The following is a 21,035-nucleotide window of genomic DNA, read 5'->3' as shown; positions in this document are numbered from 1 at the left end:
GGCAGCTCTCCAAGCCAGATAAGGTCCATGACTGTAAATCCTCCCTTGAAAGACTTTGCTGGATGCGAATGAGAAGAATTCAGTCAATAAATAAAAGGGTTGTTGTTTTTTTTGCCAGGACAAGGAGTTTGTTTCATGCTCTTGGGAAGCTTCAGTCAGAACAATAAAGAACTACATTGCACTTCATTCCCTTCCCAAGCGTAGACTGTCCTGAAGGGGAATTATTTTCTGTTCTGACCTGCGTCCGGTGAATTAAACAACAACCTGTCTTTCACAGGTCGGACTGAAGAAGACAATAAATTGGGGCAACTAGGAGAAGCATCTGAAGAGGTTTTAAGTTAGGAAAATGCACCAAGAAGGAAAAAAAAAAAACAGGCACCCTGATTCATTTCAAACCGTGGTAAAAAGTCATTTATTTCAAAATTTAACAGTCCCCCCCCTCCCCCAAAAAGGCAGGCAGAGTTTAAAAAGAACAAATTGGCTGAGCAGATCCCATCCAGGGTCGGTGTAGCATAGATTCCTTGCAGATTTTTTTCCCTTTCTCAGAAGGCTCGATTCACTGCACCCCAGAGAATTTAGGAGGAAGGGGGGGGACATTCCTTTCCTCTCCTGGTGCGATGGGGCAGAAGAGCTGTTTGGCAAACAATCCCCCCCCCCTCCATCACCACAAATTCCATCCCTTTAAAACCACAAGGGCGCATCTGGAAGCCATTGGCGGCCTTCCCGGGGAGATCCGATTACCAAAAGCAGATTGCACATCTGGATAAAATTTGGCATCCTGCAGGAGGAACACGGCGGAAAAACCCACATTTGCACCGGAGGAACCCCTAAAATCATAGCGTAGCCTTTATTGTTCTTGTACATCATGCAAAAGGCAACGGTGAAGGTTCCCCTCGCGCATGTGTTAGTCGTTCCTGACTCTAGGGGGCGGTGCTCCTTTCCATTTCAAATCCGAAGAGCCAGCGCTGTCTGAAGACGTCTCCGTGGTCATGTGGCCGGCATGACTAAACACCAAAGGTGCCCGGGACGCTGTTCCCTTCCCACCAAAGGTGGTCCCTATTTTTCTATTTGCATTTTTTTTTACGTGCTTTCAAACTGCTAGGTTGGCAGAAGCTGGGACAAGTCACGGGAGCTCACTCTGTTACACGGCCCTAGGGATTCGAACCGCTGAACTGCCGAACTTTCTGATCCGACAAGCTCAGCATCTTAACCACTGAGCCACCACGTCCCCCTGTACATCATGTATACCACGAAATTGGTTATTTCGTTGACATCATCGGCTTTCCCACTCCAGCACCCCGCCCGAGAGTTGGGGGGGGGAGAGAACAGACTCCCTTCGCGGCCATCCAGAACCAATCTTTCCCAACGTAGTTGGACTTCGTGACGGAGCTACACAGGGGCACAACTTATCTGCTTGGGGAAAAGCTGATCGGAGATGATTCTCTGGGCCCCTCGCGGAGTACCTTCAAAGGCGCTGATCAAATCCCCCCCCCCCAAATCTGGGAAAGGTTTCTTGCCAGGTTCTGCATAGAAGGTATCAGCTTTAGCAAAAGGAGGACTGATGGAAGGAAAGCTTTGCTGGCATTAAGGCAGACAGAGGGTTCCCATCAGGACATCAGAACCCACCCACCCCCCGCGGTCCAAGCCCCAGGAGCTGAATATCTACCCAGGGTAACCCCACTCCCCTCTTCTGCCAAGCAGCCCAGAAGGGGAGACACTGCTCGGTGTCTGCTTTTCGGTGGCAACGTTTTCCTGTGCCCAGTGAGCCCAGAGCCCCTCTCCCAACTCAGCCCAGACACCCCTGGGGCTGAGGGGCCCCCTGATTTTGGATGGGTGGGTGGGTGGAGGAAGCCTAGTGTGACCCAGGGGTGAAATTCAGCAGGTTCTGACAGGTTCTGGAGCACCGCTAGCGGAAAGTTTGAGTAGTTCGGAGAACTGGCAAATACCACTTCTGGCAGGCCCCAGATTGCGGTGGGAGTGGGGAATTTTGCAGTATCCTTCCCCCAGGAGTGGGGATTTTGCAGTATCCTTCCCCCTGGAGTGGGGATTTTGCAGTATCCTTCCCCCTGGAGTGGGGAGGGAATAGGGATTTTGCAGTATCCTTCTCCTGTCAAGCCCACCAAGCCAAACCCACAGAACCGGTAGCTTAAAAAAAATGCCTTTCACCACTGTTGTGGCCCCTGCTTAACTCTGGAGCTCTGCCCTCATCCCCTTTCTTTAATTCTATTTAATTAATAAATAGAACTAAGGAGAAATTTCTTGACAGTTAGAATAATGAATCAGTGGAACAACTTGCCTCCAGAAGTTGTGAATGCTCCAACACGAAGTTTTTAAGAAGATGTTGGATAACCCTTTGTCTGAAGTGGTGTAGGGTTTCCTGCCTAAGCAGGGGGTTGGACTAGAAGACCCCCGAGGTCCCTTTCAACTTTGTTATTCTGTTTCTTTAGGTGCCCCTCTGTTTCCCCTCCCGTACGATGAACTGGATATGGCCAGGTTAGAGAAAAGAAGGAGTATAGGGTGGAGGTTGGACTAGAAGACCTCCAAGGTCCCTTCCAACTCTTGTTATTCTATTCTAATTCGAAAAAGAACAGCTCACGAAAGGTGACCGGAGAGACAGATCAGCAGTGGAGGCTTTCTGAGGAAAACACAATTCCATAAGCCCGACACCGAATGCCTGGCAGGGAAAACTGGCAGATCCTGAGCCCCGAAAGCCAGAAGGGCATCTCACAAACCCAGGGAGAACCCGGCCCCATTTCCCCCTTCAACGGAGGGACCGACTAACATATGCATTTTATTTTAAAAAATGCCTTTCCTGAAATCTGTGGGAAGCGAGAAAGAGACAATCCTAACATTTTTTAAAGTCCATACGTTTTTCCCCGCCCTCCCTCCCCACCCACCCACCCCAAAAAATGTCCAGTGTTTTGCAAGGTTGTAAAAATAATGTCCTTATTTTACAAAAGGTTGCGGGTGCATCTTGTGGCGTAGCCGGTGCCGGTTAACGCGACAAAGCGGTTTTCCCCTTCGGGAAAGTGGCAAAAAGATTTTAAAAAGCTGGCTCAGGTCTTGATGGACCAGTTCCCCGTCGAATCCTCTCGGTCCATGGGAGATGCAGTGGGAAGGTTTCCGTGGCGAGGGCGTGCCATGCCAAGGGGTCTTCCGGAATCCCTTTGCAGCTAAGAGCGAGCGGGTGGCGGGTCCAGGAAACCCTGAAAGGGGGCATCCTCCCTTTTGTCCTTAACACGGAGGAAGCGGAGAACTGGACGATCCTGCTTGGGTGCTCTGTTTTGTTTTTCCTGTGGGGAGCGGGGGAAAAACTCACCAAACTTCACATTTCTGCCGGGGATTCATGGGCGAACCGGGCCGGCACTGGAAGTGCTTGGCAAATGCCCCGGAATTGGATACCGTCCCAATGACTCGGAAGCGGGAAGGGCTGTGGGGATCGGTGACGAGTCCTTCGTAAGAGCTCTCCGGAGTACGGACGGAGCACCAGACCTGGGAGAAGCGAGGGGGAAATTCAGCAGGTTCTGATCATTTCTGGAGAACCGGTAGCGGAAATTTTGAGCAGTTTGGAGAACCGGCAAATACCACCTCTGGCTGGCCCCAGACTGGGGAGGGAATGGAGATTTTGCAGTATCTTTCCCCTGGAGTGGGGAGGGAATGGGGATTTTGCAGGATCCTTCCCCTGGAGTGGGGAGGGAATGGGGATTTTGCAGGATCCTTCCCCTGGAGTGGGAAGGGAATGGAGATTTTGCAGTATCCTTCCCCTGGAGTGGGGAGGGAATGGGGATTTTGCAGGATCCTTCCCCTGGAGTGGGGAGGGAATGGGGATTTTGCAGTATCCTTCCCCTGGAGTGGGGAGGGAATGGGGATTTTGCAGGATCCTTCCCTTGGAGTGGGGAGGGAATGGGGATTTTGCAGTATCCTTCCCCTGGAGTGGGGAGGGAATGGGGATTTTGCAGTATCCTTCCCCTGGAGTGGGGAGGGAATGGGGATTTTGCAGTATCCTTCCCCTGGAGTGGGGAGGGAATGGGGATTTTGCAGTATCCTTCCCCTGGAGTGGGGAGGGAATGGGGATTTTGCAGTATCCTTCCCCTGGAGTGGGGAGGGAATGGGGATTTTGCAGGATCCTTTCCCTGGAGTGGGGAGGGAATGGGGATTTTGCAGTATCCTTCCCCTGGAGTGGGGAGGGAATGGGGATTTTGCAGTATCCTTCCCCTGGAGTGGGGAGGGAATGGGGATTTTGCAGTATCCTTCCCCTGGAGTGGGGAGGGAATGGAGATTTTGCAGTATCCTTCTCCTGGAGTGGGGAGGGAATGGGGATTTTGCAGTATCCTTCCCCTGGAATGGGGAGGGAATGGGGATTTTGCAGTATCCTTCCCCCAGGAGTGGGGAGGGAATGGGGATTTTGGAGTATCCTGCCCCTGGAGTGGGGAGGGAATGGAGATTTTGCAGTATCCTTCCCCTGGAGTGGGGTGGGAATGGAGATTTTGCAGTATCCTTCCCCTGGAGTGGGGAGGGAATGGAGATTTTGCAGTATCCTTCCCCTGGAGTGGGGAGGGAATGGGGATTTTGCAGTATCCTTCCCCTGGAGTGGGGAGGGAAAGGGGATTTTGCAGTATTCTTCCCCTGGAGTGGGGAGGGAATGGGGATTTTGCAGTATCCTTCCCCTGGAGTGGGAAGGGAATGTAGATTTTGCAGTATCCTTTCCCCAAGGGTGGTGAGGGAAACTTTTACCACTGGGCAAGAGACAGGGCTCAGCAGGGCAGACGGAGGGGTGGAGGGCTGAGAAAGACCTTCGAGGGAGTTGTGAGGGGAGTGGGAGAGAAGGGCCGAAAGCTCCCACCTGGGCAAAGGCAACGAAGAAAAGCTGGTCGTTGGTCAGGCCAAGGGCGGGCAGAGACGCCTCCTCCCCATTCTTCTTCACCCAGTTCCGGTAGGCCTGTGGGGCGAGGAAACAGCAGAGTGAGCCATACCCATGTAGAGCTGGGCCGGAGCTCCCCGCATAGGTCTCCACTCGTGTACTCACCCGGTAGGCAGCCTTCAGCCCCCCATTGTCCGCAATGTTCTCCCCCAGGGTGTGCTTGCCGTTCACGGCTTCACCGTTGACGGAGTAGTTGCCATACTGCTCCACCAGGCACTGGGTGTGCTGCTTGAAGGCCTCCACCGAGGAGTTCTTCCACCAAGGACGGAGGTTGCCATCCTTGTCGTATTCACGTCCTGCCAGGAGGAAAAACACCAAGAAAGACCAGAGCTGGTCTGGTTTGCCAGGAAGAAGAGAGCCAGGCCTGGGAAGAATTCGCTACCCAGGTCCTGTTTATCCGGAAAAGGGAAAAGCCCTGGCCCCGCACACTCACCTTGGTCGTCAAAGGCGTGCGTCAGCTCGTGGCCCACCACAACGCCGATCCCACCAAAATTGATAGCCCTGGAAAAGAAGCCACAAGACAGAAGGGCTTGATTGGACAGGGTCCTGTGTCCGTCCCGGCGCTATCAGCGGCTAGGGGCTGCCATTCCGTTGGCGGGGAAGATTCACAACGGGGGCGTTTCGTGACTTGGATTGCTGCTGTCACATTAAGGCATCTCTCGGAAACCTGACGCAGGGACACTTGTTTCCCTGCCAAAGCCAAGAGTCTAAAGGACCTTCGGATTCTGCAGTGACTTTCATACGGAATAGTGTAGCAACGTAAATCAGCATGGACTGTCACGTTATCGGAGTATCTTGGGTGTAGGAGAAGGCGGACCACAGGAGGGTTTAAATGATGGAGGGAAGTACGGAACAGGCTTATAAAGATTACATTTACCAGCAACTATCTGTTTAGTCGTCTTGTTTCTTTTCTTTGCCTAAACAGAAGCTGGTTGCACCTCACCTACCTAAGCTTCAGGAGCTTGCCGAAAGATATTAGCATGGGGGAGAGGGAGAGGGAAGGATTGGCAAGGAAGGAGGAGAATATACCTGATTGGACATTTGCAAATAACCAGGGGATGGCTGGGATGTGGTAGAGAAGGAATGTAGAGGGAGAAGGAACTTTCCTTTCTGTGGTTTGCAACCACAGATTCAGCTTATACTATTTCTATAACCTCTTGTGGCATGTCGGCCCCCGAATCAGAGGAGGAAGAGGCGTGGGAGTGAGGGTCAGCATCAAGGCAACCTGAGAGCTCCAAGGGGGAAGAGGGAGTGGAGCTGGCAGAGAGAGAGAGAGGTGGAGCCTTGGCCATCCGTCAGCCCTCAGGTGGAGAATCAACAGCACCCAGGTCTGGAGGTGGCTGATGAGGAAGAGGAGGAACAGCTGGGCCTGACGTGCGGATTTGCAGAAGGCAGAGGAGAGGAGAGCGGTGGAAATCAATGGGCCGGTCCTCGGGACGGAAGAGCCACTGCTGCTAGCAAAGCCCACCCTAGCTCTGGGGATCAAAGGCAGGGGGCGGAGATGAATAGATGTGGCACACAACTATTCATCTTCTGGCCAGCCGGACTTGTTAACCTGCGTTGAGAGAGAAACTTTTTGACGGGGCTGCCGGCGTTCCTAAAAAAGGAATCGTTGATTTAGCTACAGAGGATTTGTCGTGTTTGGGGAACTGGGTCAAAACATAACGATTTAAGCTTCAGTAAAGTATACTCTTGGCAAAATCAAATGGCCAGGAGACTTTCTTTGCTAGATAACCAAGTGGGACAGTTAACGTCGTCAGCGTCCAACTTTCGACCCATCAAAATCTCTCTTTTTTTCCCGTTTTGACACGGTTCAATCCCCCTTCTCCACCATCCAAGCCCCATGAGATTTTGGCTGAGAGGGAAGGATGTCACTGGATGTTCACACACATCCCGATACCATTGGGCATCCAAAGGGGCATCCGGGGCAGTTCCTGGAGGAAAACGGGTGCCTCTGCCTGCCTCTCCGGGACCACCATCTTCCCCCCCCCCGCCCCCGATGTCAAGGGACAGGAGGGAGAGGCCTTCGTACTTGGGGTAATTCCGCGTGTAGAACGGAGACTGCAGAATTCCCGCGGGGAAGATGACTTCGTTCTTGGTGGGGGAGTAGTAAGCGTTCACCGTCGGCGGGGTCATGCTCCACCTGGGGAAGACAAAAAAACACGTGAATTCATCAGGACCAAAGTCCCAACTGCACGGCTCAGCTCTCCCCTTAAGCCTCCTCCTCTCAAATTCCTGGGTTTTTGCACTTTTTCCAAAAGAGCAACTAAGATGACTAAAGGTCTGGAGACTAAAACAAACGAAGAATGGTTGCAGGAATTGGGTGTTGTGTCCCGCCAGCAGAGCTGGCAGCAGATTCGGACAGTGAGGAGGTTGGGGAGGAACATGGGCCAGTCCTGGAGTCTGGGGAAAGCTCAGATGAGGGCTCTGTGTCGGAGGCAGAGATGGGGCCAGGGCTGTCTGACAGTTATCAGCTGCCTTCGGAGTCAGACATCAGTGAGGCAGACAAACAGCTGGAGCCTGTTCCCAGGGTGCGCATGCGCAGAGCTGCCAGACGAAGGGAACAGCTAAAGAACAGGGGTCGACTTGGGAGCAAGGCCACAGGTGGAAGGTGAATCCCCCCCACACACAGAGGAAATAAAAGAGGAGCGAAAGGGGAGTGGAGTTTGCAGGAGACCATTCGTTCATCCTTGCATCCTTGCCAAGTATTGTGGCTTCTGAAAGATATCGGCCTGGCCACTCTCCAAGCCTGATAAAGGTCGGTAATTGTGAGCTACCTTGAAAGACGGTGGGAGAGGAAAGACTTTGCTGGAGAGGAATTCACTCTCAATTAAATAAAAGGGATTTATCGGGACGAGGACTCGGCTTCGTGCTGCTGGGGAAGACTAGGTCACAACATTGGGTCTGGCTAGTCTAGAGAAAAGAAGGACTTTGGGGTCATGATAGTATTCCAGGATTTGAGGGCTGCCCCAAAGAAGAGGGGGTCAACTTATTTACCAAAGCACAGTTAGGCCAGACAAGAAACAATGGGTGGAAACTAATGAAGGAGAGAAGCAACCTGGAATTAAGGAGAAACGTCCTAACAGGGAGGACAATTAATCAGTGGAACAGCTTGCCACCAGAAGTTGTAGGGGCTTCATCTGAGGTTTTTAAGAAAAGACTGGACTGAAATGGGATAGAGTCTCTTGCTTGGACTAGAATCGTGATGGCGAACCTGTTAAAGATACTTGTTCTAACTACACTGGTTTCCACCAAGGTCCTCTGTTCCGGCGGGAACAAAGGGCTGCTGTCAGACTCAATCTTTGCTGGATTGTTCTCACTTCTTGTACTCAATAAAAAGCTGCTGTTACCATTAAGCCTGTGTGTGCCCATCCATTACCCAATCTAACAGAACCTATACCACGCATGCCCAAGGTGGCACGCAGAGACCTCTCTGTGGGCACACGTGCCATCGCCAGCTGTTCTTGTAGTTTCCGGAATGCATGTGCCAGAGCACCAGAAAATGCCCTGACATACGCCTTGAAAAACAGCCAAAACCCAGGCTGTTTTAAAGGCCGTTTTCAGGCCGAAAACGCCCTGAAAACGTCCCAAAAAACGGCCCGCAGGACAGCCTAAAAACAGGCTTGTGCGCGTGCCAGCCAGCTGGTCTTAGGTTTCTGGTGCTCCAGTGCGCAAACATGCACATCCATGGCACTCGGTGCCGAAAAGATTCACCATCACGGGACGAGCAGACCTCCAAGGTCCCTTCCAGCTGTATTCCGATTGATTGATTGATCCGGCCCAAAAAGACAATTCCTACTCACTGGTCGCGGTTGGGAGGCTTGCGAAGCTGGTCGTTTGCCACCCGGGCAGAGAAGTTGTAGAACTGCATGACATTCTCGTAGTACAGGTCAGGCACGGGGTCGTACTGCCAAGAAAGGGGGGGGGGTTCATCAGATCCAGATGCCCTCCCAAGAGGGTTCCATGGGGCTGGTGCGTTTCCCCCCGCCCGCCCGCCTCCCCGCACGGCAGGTGTGACATACTCACATCGTGGAAGACTTTGTCCAGCTCTTTGGGGTCCAGGATGAACTTTGGATAGCCAATCATGTCATAGATGGCGTCGGCCTTCTCTCTGGCTGACCGCCTGGTCTCCTCATCCATCCACTCAAGGCTGGCTAGGCTTTCTTCCAGCGCCCTTTTAATCTCCAGGATCATCTCCTCCGCCTGTAAGGGGAGCGAGGCTAGCCAGCTGTTCTCTGGCACTGTGGGATGCCCCAGGGCAGAAGGGCTTCGGAAGGTGGAGGAGGAATGTGGCCGATCTAGGAAGCAGGGCTCTCCTCTCTCTCCTCCTGATTGGGGGGTTGACCTGCTCCAGGGGAAGCCCGCGACTCTGAGAGGAACCCAAGAGGTGGGTACCTGGAGCCCCCCTAAAGGTAAAGGTTGCTCTCGCATATACATGCTAGTTGTTCCTGACTCTAGGGGGCAGTGCTCATCTCTGTTTCTAAGCTGAAGAGCCACCGCTGTCCGAAGACGTCTCCGTGGTCATGTGGTTGGCATGACTCAACGCCAAAGGCGCATGGAACGCTCTTCCCTTCCCACCAAAGGTGGTCCCCATTTTTCTACTTGCATTTTTTAAATGCTTTCGGACGGCTAGGTTGGCAGAAGCTGGGACAAGTCACGGGAGCTCACTCCGTTTACGCGGCGCGAGGGGTTCGAACTGCTGACCTTTCTGATCAACAAGCTCAGCATCTTAGCCACGGAGCCACCACGTCCCTAGTTACTCTCCTTCTAAGAGGCCCGCAAAAGTGGACAGCTCAAGCCATGCGGGGGGGGGGGGGAGAAGAAAACACATGCTTACGACGGCCCGGCTGTCTTCGGCAAAGGTGGCCCTCACAAACATGGCCCCCAAGACGAAACCCAGGCTGTTATCTGTGTCGCCGATGCAATACTTCCAACGGGGCACGCAGGTCTGCAAGGCGAAGGGGGAGAAGTCACTTGCACCAGCTCTGGCCTCTGGCTGCCCATGAAGAGATAGCCCTGCCACATTGGCCTTGTGCCAAGCCCTTCCCTTGGTCAGAGTTTCTGCTTTGGGTTCAGGCGGCGGAGGGTAGGAGGGGGCGTGGCCATCCGGTGCCCAAAGATTCCCGTGGCTGCAGGCACCAGCCAAATCGGGAAACGCCTTCTGATCCTGGCTACCTGAGACCCAGGTGGGTGTGGCGCTGCAGGGCTGGCAGCTGGCAGCAGAGGGCGCTCCAGGGCAGCCAGTTCTCGAGAAACGGGTGGGGGGGGAAAGCAAGGGACATCTTTTCCTTCCCATCTGACGGGACTTTCTCCCCCCCTCCCCGCAACCCCGGTCAACCCACCCTGCGTCCTCCTCTGCACCCACCTTCTTCGATCCGTACACAACTTCCAGGAACTTCTCCTCCGCATCTTGGAACCGCTGGTCCAAGAAACCCGCTCCTTTCCTCACCAGATGCCAAATCATGTAGTTACGCAACACCCTGGCACAGGCAAAAGAGAAGGGCTCAGGAAAGCGGGGAGGGGAGGGGAGGGCAAGGCTTTCTTTTGCCTTGGCCAGGAACCAACCGAGGTCCTCCGGCTCAGTGCCCCTCCCCCCTCCAAAGTTTCCACCCTTCCCTCACCTCTTGTCCGCATTCAGGATGAGCAGGGAGACACGCTGGAGATACTCCTTGGCGTAGACCACTATCGGCTCCGATTCGTTGATCTCCACCGGGTCGAAGAATTCCTTGAGCAAGGGCATCCAGTCGATGGCCGGGGCCAGGTCCTTCCGGGGCAGAAAGGAGAAGTGGAGGGGGTCAGATCTCCCCTTTCCTGCCTTCTACCCAATCACCACTTGGGAATGTACAGCTGGCTAGAGGACGCCAGCTGATCAGACTGGGCCCCCAAGAGTAGAGCCGGGTTTGGCTTCTATTTCTTTTTAAGCCTCCTCTTGGACGGGAAGGAACGTATCCAGGAGATCTGGGATCCACCCACACCCTTGCTCTGACCCAGCTCCCCAAACCCTCTGAATATTCCTTTATTAGGAGCGCCAGCATCCCGGCACAAAGTTTCCCTCTCACCACAGGTTAACAGGTCTGTCCGGCAGGGAGATGAATAGTTGTTTGTCGCACCTATTCATCTCCGCCTCCTGCCTTTTATCCCCAGAACTAGGGTGGGGCTTTGCTAGCAGCGGTGGGCTCTTCCGTCCCAAGGACCAGCCCATAGATTTCCACTGCTCTCCTCTCCTTTGCCTTTTATTCCCAGAGCTAGGGTGGGGCTTTGCTAGCAGCGGTGGGCTCTTCCGTCCCAAGGACCAGCCCATAGATTTCCACTGCTCTCCTCTCCTCTGCGCATCCATGCAACAGGCATTGGGCACAGTTGTTCCTCCTCTTCCTCGTCAGCCACCTCCAGACCTGGGGGCTGCTGACTCTCCATCTAAGGGCTGACCGACGGACGGACAGCCAGGCTCCGCCTCGGTTTCTCTATCTCTCTGCCACTTCTATTCCCTCTCCCACTCCCCAGGTCTCAGGTTGCCCTGATGCTGACCCTGACTCCCATGTCTCCTCCTCCTCTGATTCACTGCTGGAGGGAGGCCACAACAATCTTCATCTGAAGGGCTTCTTGGTACCTTTTCCCACCCAGAGGAACAATGCTGGGATGCCCGTTCTTCCCCCACTTCCCAAGGAGGCCAATCAGACGCAGAGTTGACAGCAGAGCTCCCAACTTCCCACGCTCCCAATTTCCCACTGGCCACAGCCGGCCTCACCTTGAGCTTCCCAGCCTGCATTTTGTGGTAAATCACTTCCTCATCCCGGAGCTTGTCCTGGGGGGTGGTGACGTTGGCCAAAGTGGTCTCAAAGTCCAGGATTTCCTGCATCTGCGGCCGGATCGTGGCCTCTTCCTCCCCGCTGACCAGCATGCCAAGCTGGACCATGTAGTTCAGGTACGCCGCCAGTACCTGCAGGATCAAGGTGTTCTGATCTAGGCTTCCCCAAAAAGCAGGAGGCAGAGTCCTGGTCTCGACAAAACCCCTTTTATTCAACGAATGGGAATTCCTCTCCTTCACATTCAGCAAAGGCCTGGCAAACAGTCTTTCAAAGGAGTATTTATGACCACAGACCTTATCTAGCTTGGAAAGCTGCCATGTAAATATTTTCCCAAATGAGGTGCTGTGCAAGGAAAGGCTGGGCACACAGACTCTGATATTTACGGACAGACCTTCACGCTCCTGAAACGAATCTAACAACCGACCGAACGAATTGTTTCCTGCAAAAAAATCCCACTCCCCTTTCGCTCCTCTTTTATGTCCTATGGGAGGGGCCAATCACCTTCCACCTGTGGCTTTACTCCCAAGTCGACTCTGATTTCTTACCTGTTCTTTTCTTCTGGCAGCTCTGCGCATGCGCACACTGGCAACAGGCTCTAGCTGTTCCTCTGCCTCACTGCTGTCTAACTCCATAGGCACCTGATCACTGCCAGACGGTCTTGGCCCTGTCTCTGCCTCTGACACAGAGCCCTCATCCGAGCCTTCCCCAGCCTCCAGGACTGGCCCATGTTCCTCCCTAATCTCCTCACTGTGCTGCCACTGTGCTGCCACTGTGCTGCCACTGGCGGGCCACAACCCAAGGAAAGGGATGTGGCATCATCAGCTCAACCAGGAAAGTTCCTGAGTTTGGGCAGGACAGCCGTGCCGACAATACCTTAGGTTCTTCATGGCTCGGCGGTGGGGGGGGATGACACAAAACAAGGCCATGCCACCCTCGCAAGGCGACGGAGGGCACAGTCTGGAAGGAGGGAGGCTGTGCCTCTCAAAGGGCCTTGGGTGCAGGGCGATGACTCACTTTCTCGTTCTGTGTTTTGTTGAGGTAGTACTCCCTGGACGGCAACCCCAGCCCCGACTGGTCAATCTGGAAGAGAAGAAGCAGCAGCAAGAGAGGGGTGACCCTGGGCAGAGGGGGCAGAGCAGAGCGGGTGGGCAGGTAATTCGAGCAGGAGGGATCCCCTACCTGAATGATGTTGCTGCTGGAATTCTTGGAGTCGGCACTGACAGAGATGGAGAAGAAGGGGGTCATATGGTACTGGGACATCAAAGCCAACAGCATCTGATTGAAGCCATCCTCTCCCGGGTGGGTGCTCATATTCCAGCCTCCAAGCTGGGGTGGGGGAGGGAGAGAAAGAGACCCCCTCAGGGTCAAGAGAGCAGGAAAGGCAAAGGGGCCCAAGCCCCACCCAGCCTGGCTTTCTTGTCACCCCGACTGTAAATCTTAAAAGAGCATCAATTGCAAAGTTAGAGTGATGGGAAGTGTAGTCAGAAGCTAGTACTAAATCAAACAGGCATCTCCGGAGCACAAAATACCGTATTTTTCATAGTATAAGACGCTCCGAAGTATAAGACGCAGCTAGATTTTGAGGAGGAAAACAAGAGAAAAAAAATCTGCCTCTGCCTCCCAGCAATATGCCTCCTTGCAGCAAACAGCAAACAGACGATATACACTGTTTGTGGTGTTACATTTCAGACTATACTTGTACAGATGCTGTTAAAATTGATGGGGCTTTCTGGAAGTATATGTTATTCTCTGCTGTTTAAAAGAAGATACAATAGCACTGGGCCTCTTCAGATCAAGCATTTATTTTAAAAAGCGTCTTCATTTTGTTAAGCTGTCTAGAACAATAATAAAGCAGTCTTTAAAAAATGAGTCTAATCATTTGAACATTCTGTAGGCATTTATAGTTATTGACTTACCTCCTTGCAGCAAAACAGCACAAGAAAATAAAAATCTGCCTCTGCCTCCCAGCAATTTGCCTTGTGGAGCAAACAGCAAGTTTCACTTTCAGTTTAAGGGGACCTCCCGATCATCAGCTGTTTCAGGCTGCAGAGATGGCTATAGCTGATTGCAGCCTCCGCAAATCCCATTTCCCCCTGTTTGCTGCAAGGAGGTAAATTGCTAGAAGGCAGAGGCCAAAAGGTGGGGGGCCGGTGGGTGGGTGAGACTACAGTCAGTGTATAAGACACACCCTCTGTTAGGGAGGGGAAAGGTGCATCTTATACTCTGAAAAATACGGTATTTTGTGCTCCGGAGATGCCCGTTTGATTTAGTACTGGCTTCTGACTACACTTCCCATCGCTCTGAACCGGACTCAGCTTTAGCTGGGAGTTTTGGGAGCTGCAGTCCGATGCTGAGCGGAGAGCCCCGGAGTGTCAGTTCGCTCCCGCGAGGGGTTGGCCCCAGAGCGCTTTGAAGGAGGCAGAGAAAGCTGGATGCTCCTACCAAGTGAGGCCTTTGCTCCCAAGAACCCCTCCGGCTACCTTCTGAACTTGATCCACCAGCGGTCTGGCTTGCAGCTCCTCTATTCGGCTCTCGTTCATGCAGGCCTGGTAGTAACGCTGCACTTTGCGTTCAGCCTCGCCCAGCGATGAGGCGGCCGTGGTGTTCTCTGCAGAGAGGAGAGACCAGTGAAGACCCCGGACTCTTGCGCCCCACAGCCAGTGGTGAAATCTAAAAAAATCTTTGCTACCGGCTTGTTGGTGGGATCATGTGACTGGGTGGGCATGGCTAAGTAGTCATGTAACTGGAGGATCAAAAGACAGAAACTCACAATGTCCTGCTAGAGCAGAGTTGGACTAGATGACCTCCAGGTCCCTTCCAGCCCTGGATTATCCTCTGAAGCTAGTGACAAATTTGTAGTCTTTCCTTCCTTCCCCTTTCTTTCTTTTTCTTTCCTTCTCCTTTCTTTCCTTTTTTCTTTTTCTTTCCTTCCCTTTTTTTCTTTCCTTCCTACCCTCTTTCCCTCCTTTCTTTCTTTCTTTCTTTCTTTCTTTCTCTCTTTCCTTCTCCTTTCATTCCTTTTTTCTTTTTCTTTCCTTTCTTCCTTTTTTCTTTCCTTCCTTTCTTTCTTTCCTTCCTACCCTCTCCCTTTCTTTCTATCTTTCTTTCTTTCCTTCTCCTTTCATTCCTTTTTTCTTTCTTTCTTTCCTTTCTTCCCTTTTTTCTTTCCTTCCTTCCAACCCTCCCTCCTTTCTATTTTTCTCTCTCTCTTTTTCTCTCTTTCTTTCTCTCTTTTTCTTTCTTTCTTTCTTTCTTTCTTTCTTTCTTTCTTTCTTTCTTTCTTCCTCCTTCCTTCCTTCCTTCCTTCCTTCCTTCCTTCCTTCCTTCTTTTTCCTTCCTTCCTTCCTTCCTTCCTTCCTTCCTTCTTTCTTTCTTTCTTTCTTCCTTCTTTCTTTTTTCTTTCTTTCTTTCTTCTTTCTTTCTTTCTTCTTTCTTTTCTCAGCACCTACCACCTATTTTTGGCCCCTGCTAGGCTGCTGGGAGGAAAAACAGACACCCTCCCCCCCCCGTTTTTGGCCTAGGAGGCCTCAGGGAAGCCTGCTGGGAGCAAAAATGGACACCCCCACCCACCCCCCGTGTTTCCGGAGAATCTGTAGTAAAAAAAATGCTTAAAATGTAAAAAAAAAAAAAAACTTCCGAAGCTCAGCTGTGCAACCTGCGATCGTCGGAATGTTTTTTTAAGAAACTTTTTTTAGTATTTTTTACTACCTGTTCTCTGAACCACTATCTGAGAGCTTTTTGGGGTTCAGCTGGGGGAGAACAGTCACTGCTTCCCAGGGAGGCCTCGCTCGGTGGGGCGCCTCCTCCCCTATGGGGCACGGAAGAGACACACAACCCCCCCAAAGAGCCCCCGTCTTGGCTGCGCAGGCTTTGCTTCAGTTTTTTCTGGAGGGGAGGATCAGGCACTTCTCTGTCTGGGGAAAAGTGGGGAGGGGGGAGGGCTCTTCAGACGCCCAGACAGACGGACAGGGCAGCTATCGGATAAAGGAAGATAAGGGTCTGTAGCTATGGAAACCCCCTCCCCTCCAGACTGTGCCCCTCTTCAACTGCCCAGAGAGGAATATTTAATCAGGGGAAATCCCCCCCTCCCCATCCATTCCGCACATGAATGCATCTTTCCAGGGGGGGGGGGGATCATTCCTGGGAAATTGCAAGAGGCCCAGTCATGGAAAAAGTGAAGCATGGGGGTGGGGGGTCTGTTGTGGAGCGAAAAGCCACAGGAAAGGGAGGAAACACACAACCAGAGAGAGAGAGAGAAACACACACAAATACACAAGAGTTCTTCAGGGGTTTCTGTCCTTCTCTAAGGCAGCGTTGCAAAGCTTGTGCACTGCAAGTATACCCCTCCCCCCGCGGGAGAAACACCCACCCCCCAGCATCCAAGAAGGGGTAATCTGGCACCCCCTCGCCCCTCCCATTTTAGCCCAAGGCTGGGGGCTCCCCTCTTTCAGTCCCAGAAAGCCTCTTGGCCCCCTTTGCAAGCCCCTCCAGAGGGGTACACCCAGAGGTGGCATTCACCTGGTGTCCTAAAAATGCCCTCATTGATTCATAAGCATCAAGTCAAGTTTTCAATACAAAACCAGGCATTCATTAGGTAAGATCTGCTCGCAGCCGAGCCTCTGCTTTGTTTGATTTATCTCTAACCTTTACCCCTGTTCCTTCCCTCCCCTCAGTCTGTGTCGTAAATCACATTACCCTACAAGGTGCACCCCTCTCAAACCGGCTGCAGTAATATGAGATCTGACTCCAGCCGACAGTATGCGTGGAATACATTTGCGAAACGGTAGGAAAGGTAAGTGAATCCCACCCTAGCTGTGACCCCCTGCCCCCCAACCCACCCAGGAGGCTCTTGAGAGCAGCCAGGTTATGTTCCCAAAGCTTGTTGAAGGTCCCCCAGCGGGAGTGACCGTCCGGGATGGGGTTGCTCTTGATCCAGCCGCCGCAAGCATAGCTGAAGAAGTCCTCACAGGGGTCCACCCCTTGGTCCAGCGAACTCAGGATGGAGCTGGTCACCGAGATGCAGGCCTGGGTCAGGCAGGGCCCTGAAGGGAGGAAGAGGAGGCTGCTGTCACAGCAGACGTGGGGCTGGGGTTGGGGGGGAAGACCCATCCGAAGGGGACAGGCCTGGCAGACGGACAGACAGCAGGACTCACGCGTCTGGTACTGGAAGAACAGGACAGCCAGACAGGCTAACAGACCCAAGAAGAGGATAACCGTCAGGATCAGGAGGCGCTTCTCTGGCTGCGGCCGCTGCGCCCAGCAGCCCTTTCTGGCCCCTGGCCCGCGGAAGTTCACCTGGGAGAGAAGGAAGGAGGGAGACTCAGGCCCTCTGAGGCAGAGGAGCAGCGGCTCCCTCCGCCACGGGGCGCAGAGGCCTGGGTGAGCCTTTCTTGTGTCTCCTTGCCAGCTGCGGTTTACCAGAGCCTCAAAAGAGACAGAAGGACGGCAAAGAACCCCCTCCCTATCTCAGGGCTGCGAGAGAGAAAAAGCAGGAGCTTCAACCAACATTAAGAATACAACCAGGCCTCTCCCGAACCAGGCCATGAGCTGAGCTGGGTGCCAGGGGCCACCTCTGGCTTCGGCTAAGGAGGAAAACCTTACTTTCCAGGGAGACTAGGATAGGATAGGATAGGATAGGATAGGATAGGATAGGATAGGATAGGATAGGAATAGAATAGAATAGAATGGAATAGAATAGAGAATGGAATGGAATGGAACAGAACAGAATAAATAGAGAATTGAATGGAATGGAATAGAATAGAATAGAATAGGGAATAAATAGAATAGGTAGAGAATGGAACAGAACAGAATAAGTAGAGAATGGAATGGAATAGAATAGAATAGAATAGAATAGGGAATAGAATAGAATAGGGAATAGAATAGGTAGAGAATGGAATGGAATAGAGTAGAATAAGTAGAGAATGGAATGGAATAGAATAGAATGAGAATGGAATGGAATAGAATAGAGAATAGAATAGAATTAGGGAATAGAATAGAATAAGAATAGAATAGAACAGAATAGAATAAGTAGAGAATGGAATGGAATGGACTAGAATAGAATATGGAATAGAATAGAATAGGGAATAGAATAGAATAGAATAGAATGGAATGGACTAGAATAGGTAGAGAATGGAATGAAACGGAACGGAACAGATCAGAATAAGGAGAAAATAGAATAGAATAGAATAGGGAATAGAATAGAATAGGTAGAGAATAGAATGGAATAGAATAGAATAGGTACAGAATGGAATGGAATAGAATAGAATAGAATAGAATAGGGAATAGAATAGGTAGAGAATGGAATGGAATAGAATAGAATAGAATAGAATAGGGAATAGAATAGGTACAGAATGGAATGGAATAGAATAGAATACGGAATAGAATAGAATAGGTAGAGAATGGAATGGAATGGAATAGAATAGGAAATAGAATAGGTGGAGAATGGAATGGAATAGAATAGAATAAGTAGAGAATAGGATAGAATAAGTAGAGAATAGAATAGAATAGAATAGAATAGAATAGGGCAGTGATGGCGAACCTATGGCACATGTTCAGCTGTTTTTTGCCCTCCAGAGGCTTCAAGTCCATTCCCGAATTTCCCAAACCCCAACTGGTTTGCCTGTTGGGCTGTTTTTCGCCCCCCCCCCCCCCAGGCTCCTAGAAAGCCTCTGGAGCCTGGGGAGGACAGAAAACGGACCTATCGGGCCCACCTGAAGTCGGAACAAAAGGGTATTTCTTGTCTCCCCGAGGGCCGCCGGGGCGGGGGGGGGGGGACAGGGGCGGCCGTTCAATATTATATCAGTTCCTTTTACCACCAACCTAAAACATCTATCATTAGCTCTCCTGCTTTCCCTACACCATATTGTAGACTATTTCACACTCCAACCCATCTCCTCTCCCTCTCTCTCTCCTCCTCCCGCCCTCCTTTCTTCTTTCTGCCATCCCTATCTTCTCTACTTCCCCTCCCCTCTCCTCTTTCCGCTCCTTCGCTCTCTCCTACTCTTTTCCTCCCTTCTACTTCTGCCTCTCTCTTTCCCTCCCTCCCTCCCTCCCTCCCTTCTACTTTCCTCTTTCCGCTCCTTCTCTCTCTCTTACTCTTTTCCTCCCTTCTACTTCTACCTCTCTCCTCTCTCCCTCTTTCCCGCGCTCTCTCTCTCCCTTCCACTCTCTAATTTGCATGGTGTATTTCAGCGTCTGAGCGAGCTCCATTTAATGTCGATGGTATTGATAGTTACATCCCCCCCCTCAAAAAAACCCTTTCATATTGATCATTTTACATACATTCTACAGGTATACATTTATAACAATCTGTATGTACAGAAAAAAAACAATGAACTTTTTTTTTTAAAAAAAGGAAGTGGGGCTGAGTCCCAGGCAACCTTTTGCCCAGGTGGGGGAGGTGCCGCCCACCCCTCCTGCCCTCCCCCCTCTTCTCACCTGGATCCCATTGGGGTAAATCTCTCCCTCCAGGGAGTCCACCAGCTCCTCTTCGTCCAGGGTGGCCCGCTTGTAGGTGGACATCTGAAAAGCGGAAGGACAGAAAGACGCTCTCAGCACATCTGTGCCCCACACCTGGCTCTTGTGCCCACCTGGCCCCACATATCGCACACCTGCCGACTCAGGCCACAAAGCAGCCAACCTTCCCGCAAAGCTGGCAGTGGGGGAAGGGGGGGAAGGGTGCAATTCCCTCCTAGCCTCAGCCTCCCACGTTCCCCCTTTTAGCCCCACACAGCTCAGACCTCCCTCCTCCTCTTCCTCCTCCTCCTGCTGGAGAGGGATCGCCTCTGGGCAAGGAAAGGCTGGCAACAGAGTTCCAAAACAGGAAGCCCATCCAGGCAGGCGGATACCAGGGGGGATGTTGCGAGGCCGCATTCCTTGCGGCCAGGCGCTTCCTGGAAAGCCAGGCCCATAACGCCTGCCCCTCCCCTGCTTGCCCTCCTTCTCTGCCCGCCCACCGGAGATGCCCGTTGTCTGGAGATGCCTCTCGGCGCCAACCCGACAGGCACATGGCAAGGCTTGAGCAGAACCAGAGGAGGCTCTGCCCACGACACCCATCCACCCCCCCCGGCCTCTAGCCTTGACCCAGCATTGCCCCACAGCTCCGGTTAGACTCCGAAATTGCCTGAAGGACTGCCCCACTGACCCAATATCCTCCTCTTCCAAGGGAAGTGGCTGAGCACCCTTAGGGAAGCCCCCCACCCAACCCCCATCCCCACTGGCTCCTGGCACAGCGTCTGGCGGGCTTATCTGTCCCACTCGGCTTCCGGTTTCAACTGCTGGTGGCACCTGGGCTGGTGCGAAACTCCAAGGCCGGAACTCGGAGAGGCACTGTGGCTTCTCTCCTTGGACCTTCAGCCCAGCCTCAAGTGCCAGCTTGGACCCTCCCCAGACACATGTTCTAGGGGGGGGGGGGTTTGCCACGCAACATCAATAGCAATTCCAGAAGCCCCAGTGGCAGGGGTGAAAACGCTACCGGTTCTGGCCAGTTTCGCTAGAACCGGTAGCCAAACATGCTAAGGTTCACGCAAGCCGCTAGTTAAAAAAAAGCTTTGAAAAATTGGGGGAGGGGGAAGGTTCTGCGACACTTAGCGATCCTCAGGACATTTTTTTCACATTTTAAAGCATTTTTCCCCCTCCCCCTGCCATTTTGGGCAAATAAATAGGGAAAAAATGCTTTCAAAAAGTGAAATAAAGAAGGACCGACGATCGCACAGCTCACAACTGATCCGTGCACTTGACAGAACCATTGTTTTTCACTTTTAAAAGCATTTTCCCCCCTACCTATTTGTCCGGACTGCCAGGAAAAAAAAATGCTTTAAAAAGTGGGGTGTGGGAGGGAAATATAAACAGAGAAAATTATTCGTATGAAAAGATAAAAGTTAGGATCGCTAAAATGCCAACCCGAGAACCCATCAGAGAAAGTAAATCAGCAAAGGGAACAACGGAAAGGAGGGGGGATGTGGAGGGAAAGGAAGAAAGGGTAAAGCAGAAGAAGGAAGGAAGGAGAAGTAAGAGTAGGAGAGAGGGGAAGGAGGAGGAGAAGAGAGGAGGAATGGGGGAAAGAGAGGGGAAGGAGAAAAGAGGAGGGAAAGGAAGAAAGGGTAAAGCAGAGGAAGGAAGGAAGGAAAGAGTAGGAGAAGATAAGAAAGAGGAGGAGTGGGGGAAAGAATAAATGAGGAGGGAAAGGAAGAAAGGGTAAAGCAGAGGAAGGAAGGAAGGAAAGAAGGAAGGAGAAGTAAGAGTAGAAGAGAGAGTAAGAAAGAGGAGAAGAGAGGAGGAATGGGGGAAAGAGAGCGGAAGGAGAAAAG

At 52.1% G+C, this 21,035-nt stretch overlaps 1 protein-coding gene and 1 long non-coding RNA gene across 2 annotated transcripts in view; both read right to left on the bottom strand.

The window, feature by feature from the left end:
- Positions 1-388: 388 nt before the first annotated feature.
- Positions 389-21,035, bottom strand: part of LOC309392996 — a 40,571-nt gene continuing 19,924 nt past the window's right edge. The window contains exon 2 of the long non-coding RNA XR_014175517.1: positions 389-2,291. This is a non-coding gene — a long non-coding RNA (uncharacterized lncRNA). The remainder of the gene's footprint in view (positions 2,292-21,035) is intronic.
- ECE1 (endothelin converting enzyme 1) lies at positions 2,903-19,614 on the bottom strand. The gene is made up of 18 exons (XM_081954620.1): positions 19,165-19,614; positions 16,881-17,022; positions 16,566-16,769; positions 14,208-14,335; positions 12,907-13,053; positions 12,742-12,807; positions 11,667-11,858; positions 10,543-10,685; positions 10,287-10,401; positions 9,759-9,869; positions 8,948-9,124; positions 8,725-8,828; positions 6,954-7,064; positions 5,355-5,422; positions 5,027-5,217; positions 4,844-4,939; positions 3,228-3,492; positions 2,903-3,181 (listed from the first exon to the last, which is right to left on the bottom strand). Exons 1-17 carry the CDS (start codon positions 19,597-19,599, stop codon positions 3,316-3,318), a joined length of 2,607 nt encoding a protein of 868 aa, XP_081810746.1. The 5' UTR covers positions 19,600-19,614; the 3' UTR covers positions 2,903-3,181; positions 3,228-3,315.

Source organism: Natrix helvetica (genome assembly GCF_964273705.1).
Source record: "Natrix helvetica genome assembly, chromosome: 5".
Classification (NCBI taxonomy): Eukaryota; Metazoa; Chordata; class Lepidosauria; order Squamata; family Natricidae; genus Natrix; species Natrix helvetica.
The sequence above is the reverse complement of the archived record's forward strand: the minus strand, read 5'-3'. Positions and strand labels throughout refer to the sequence as shown.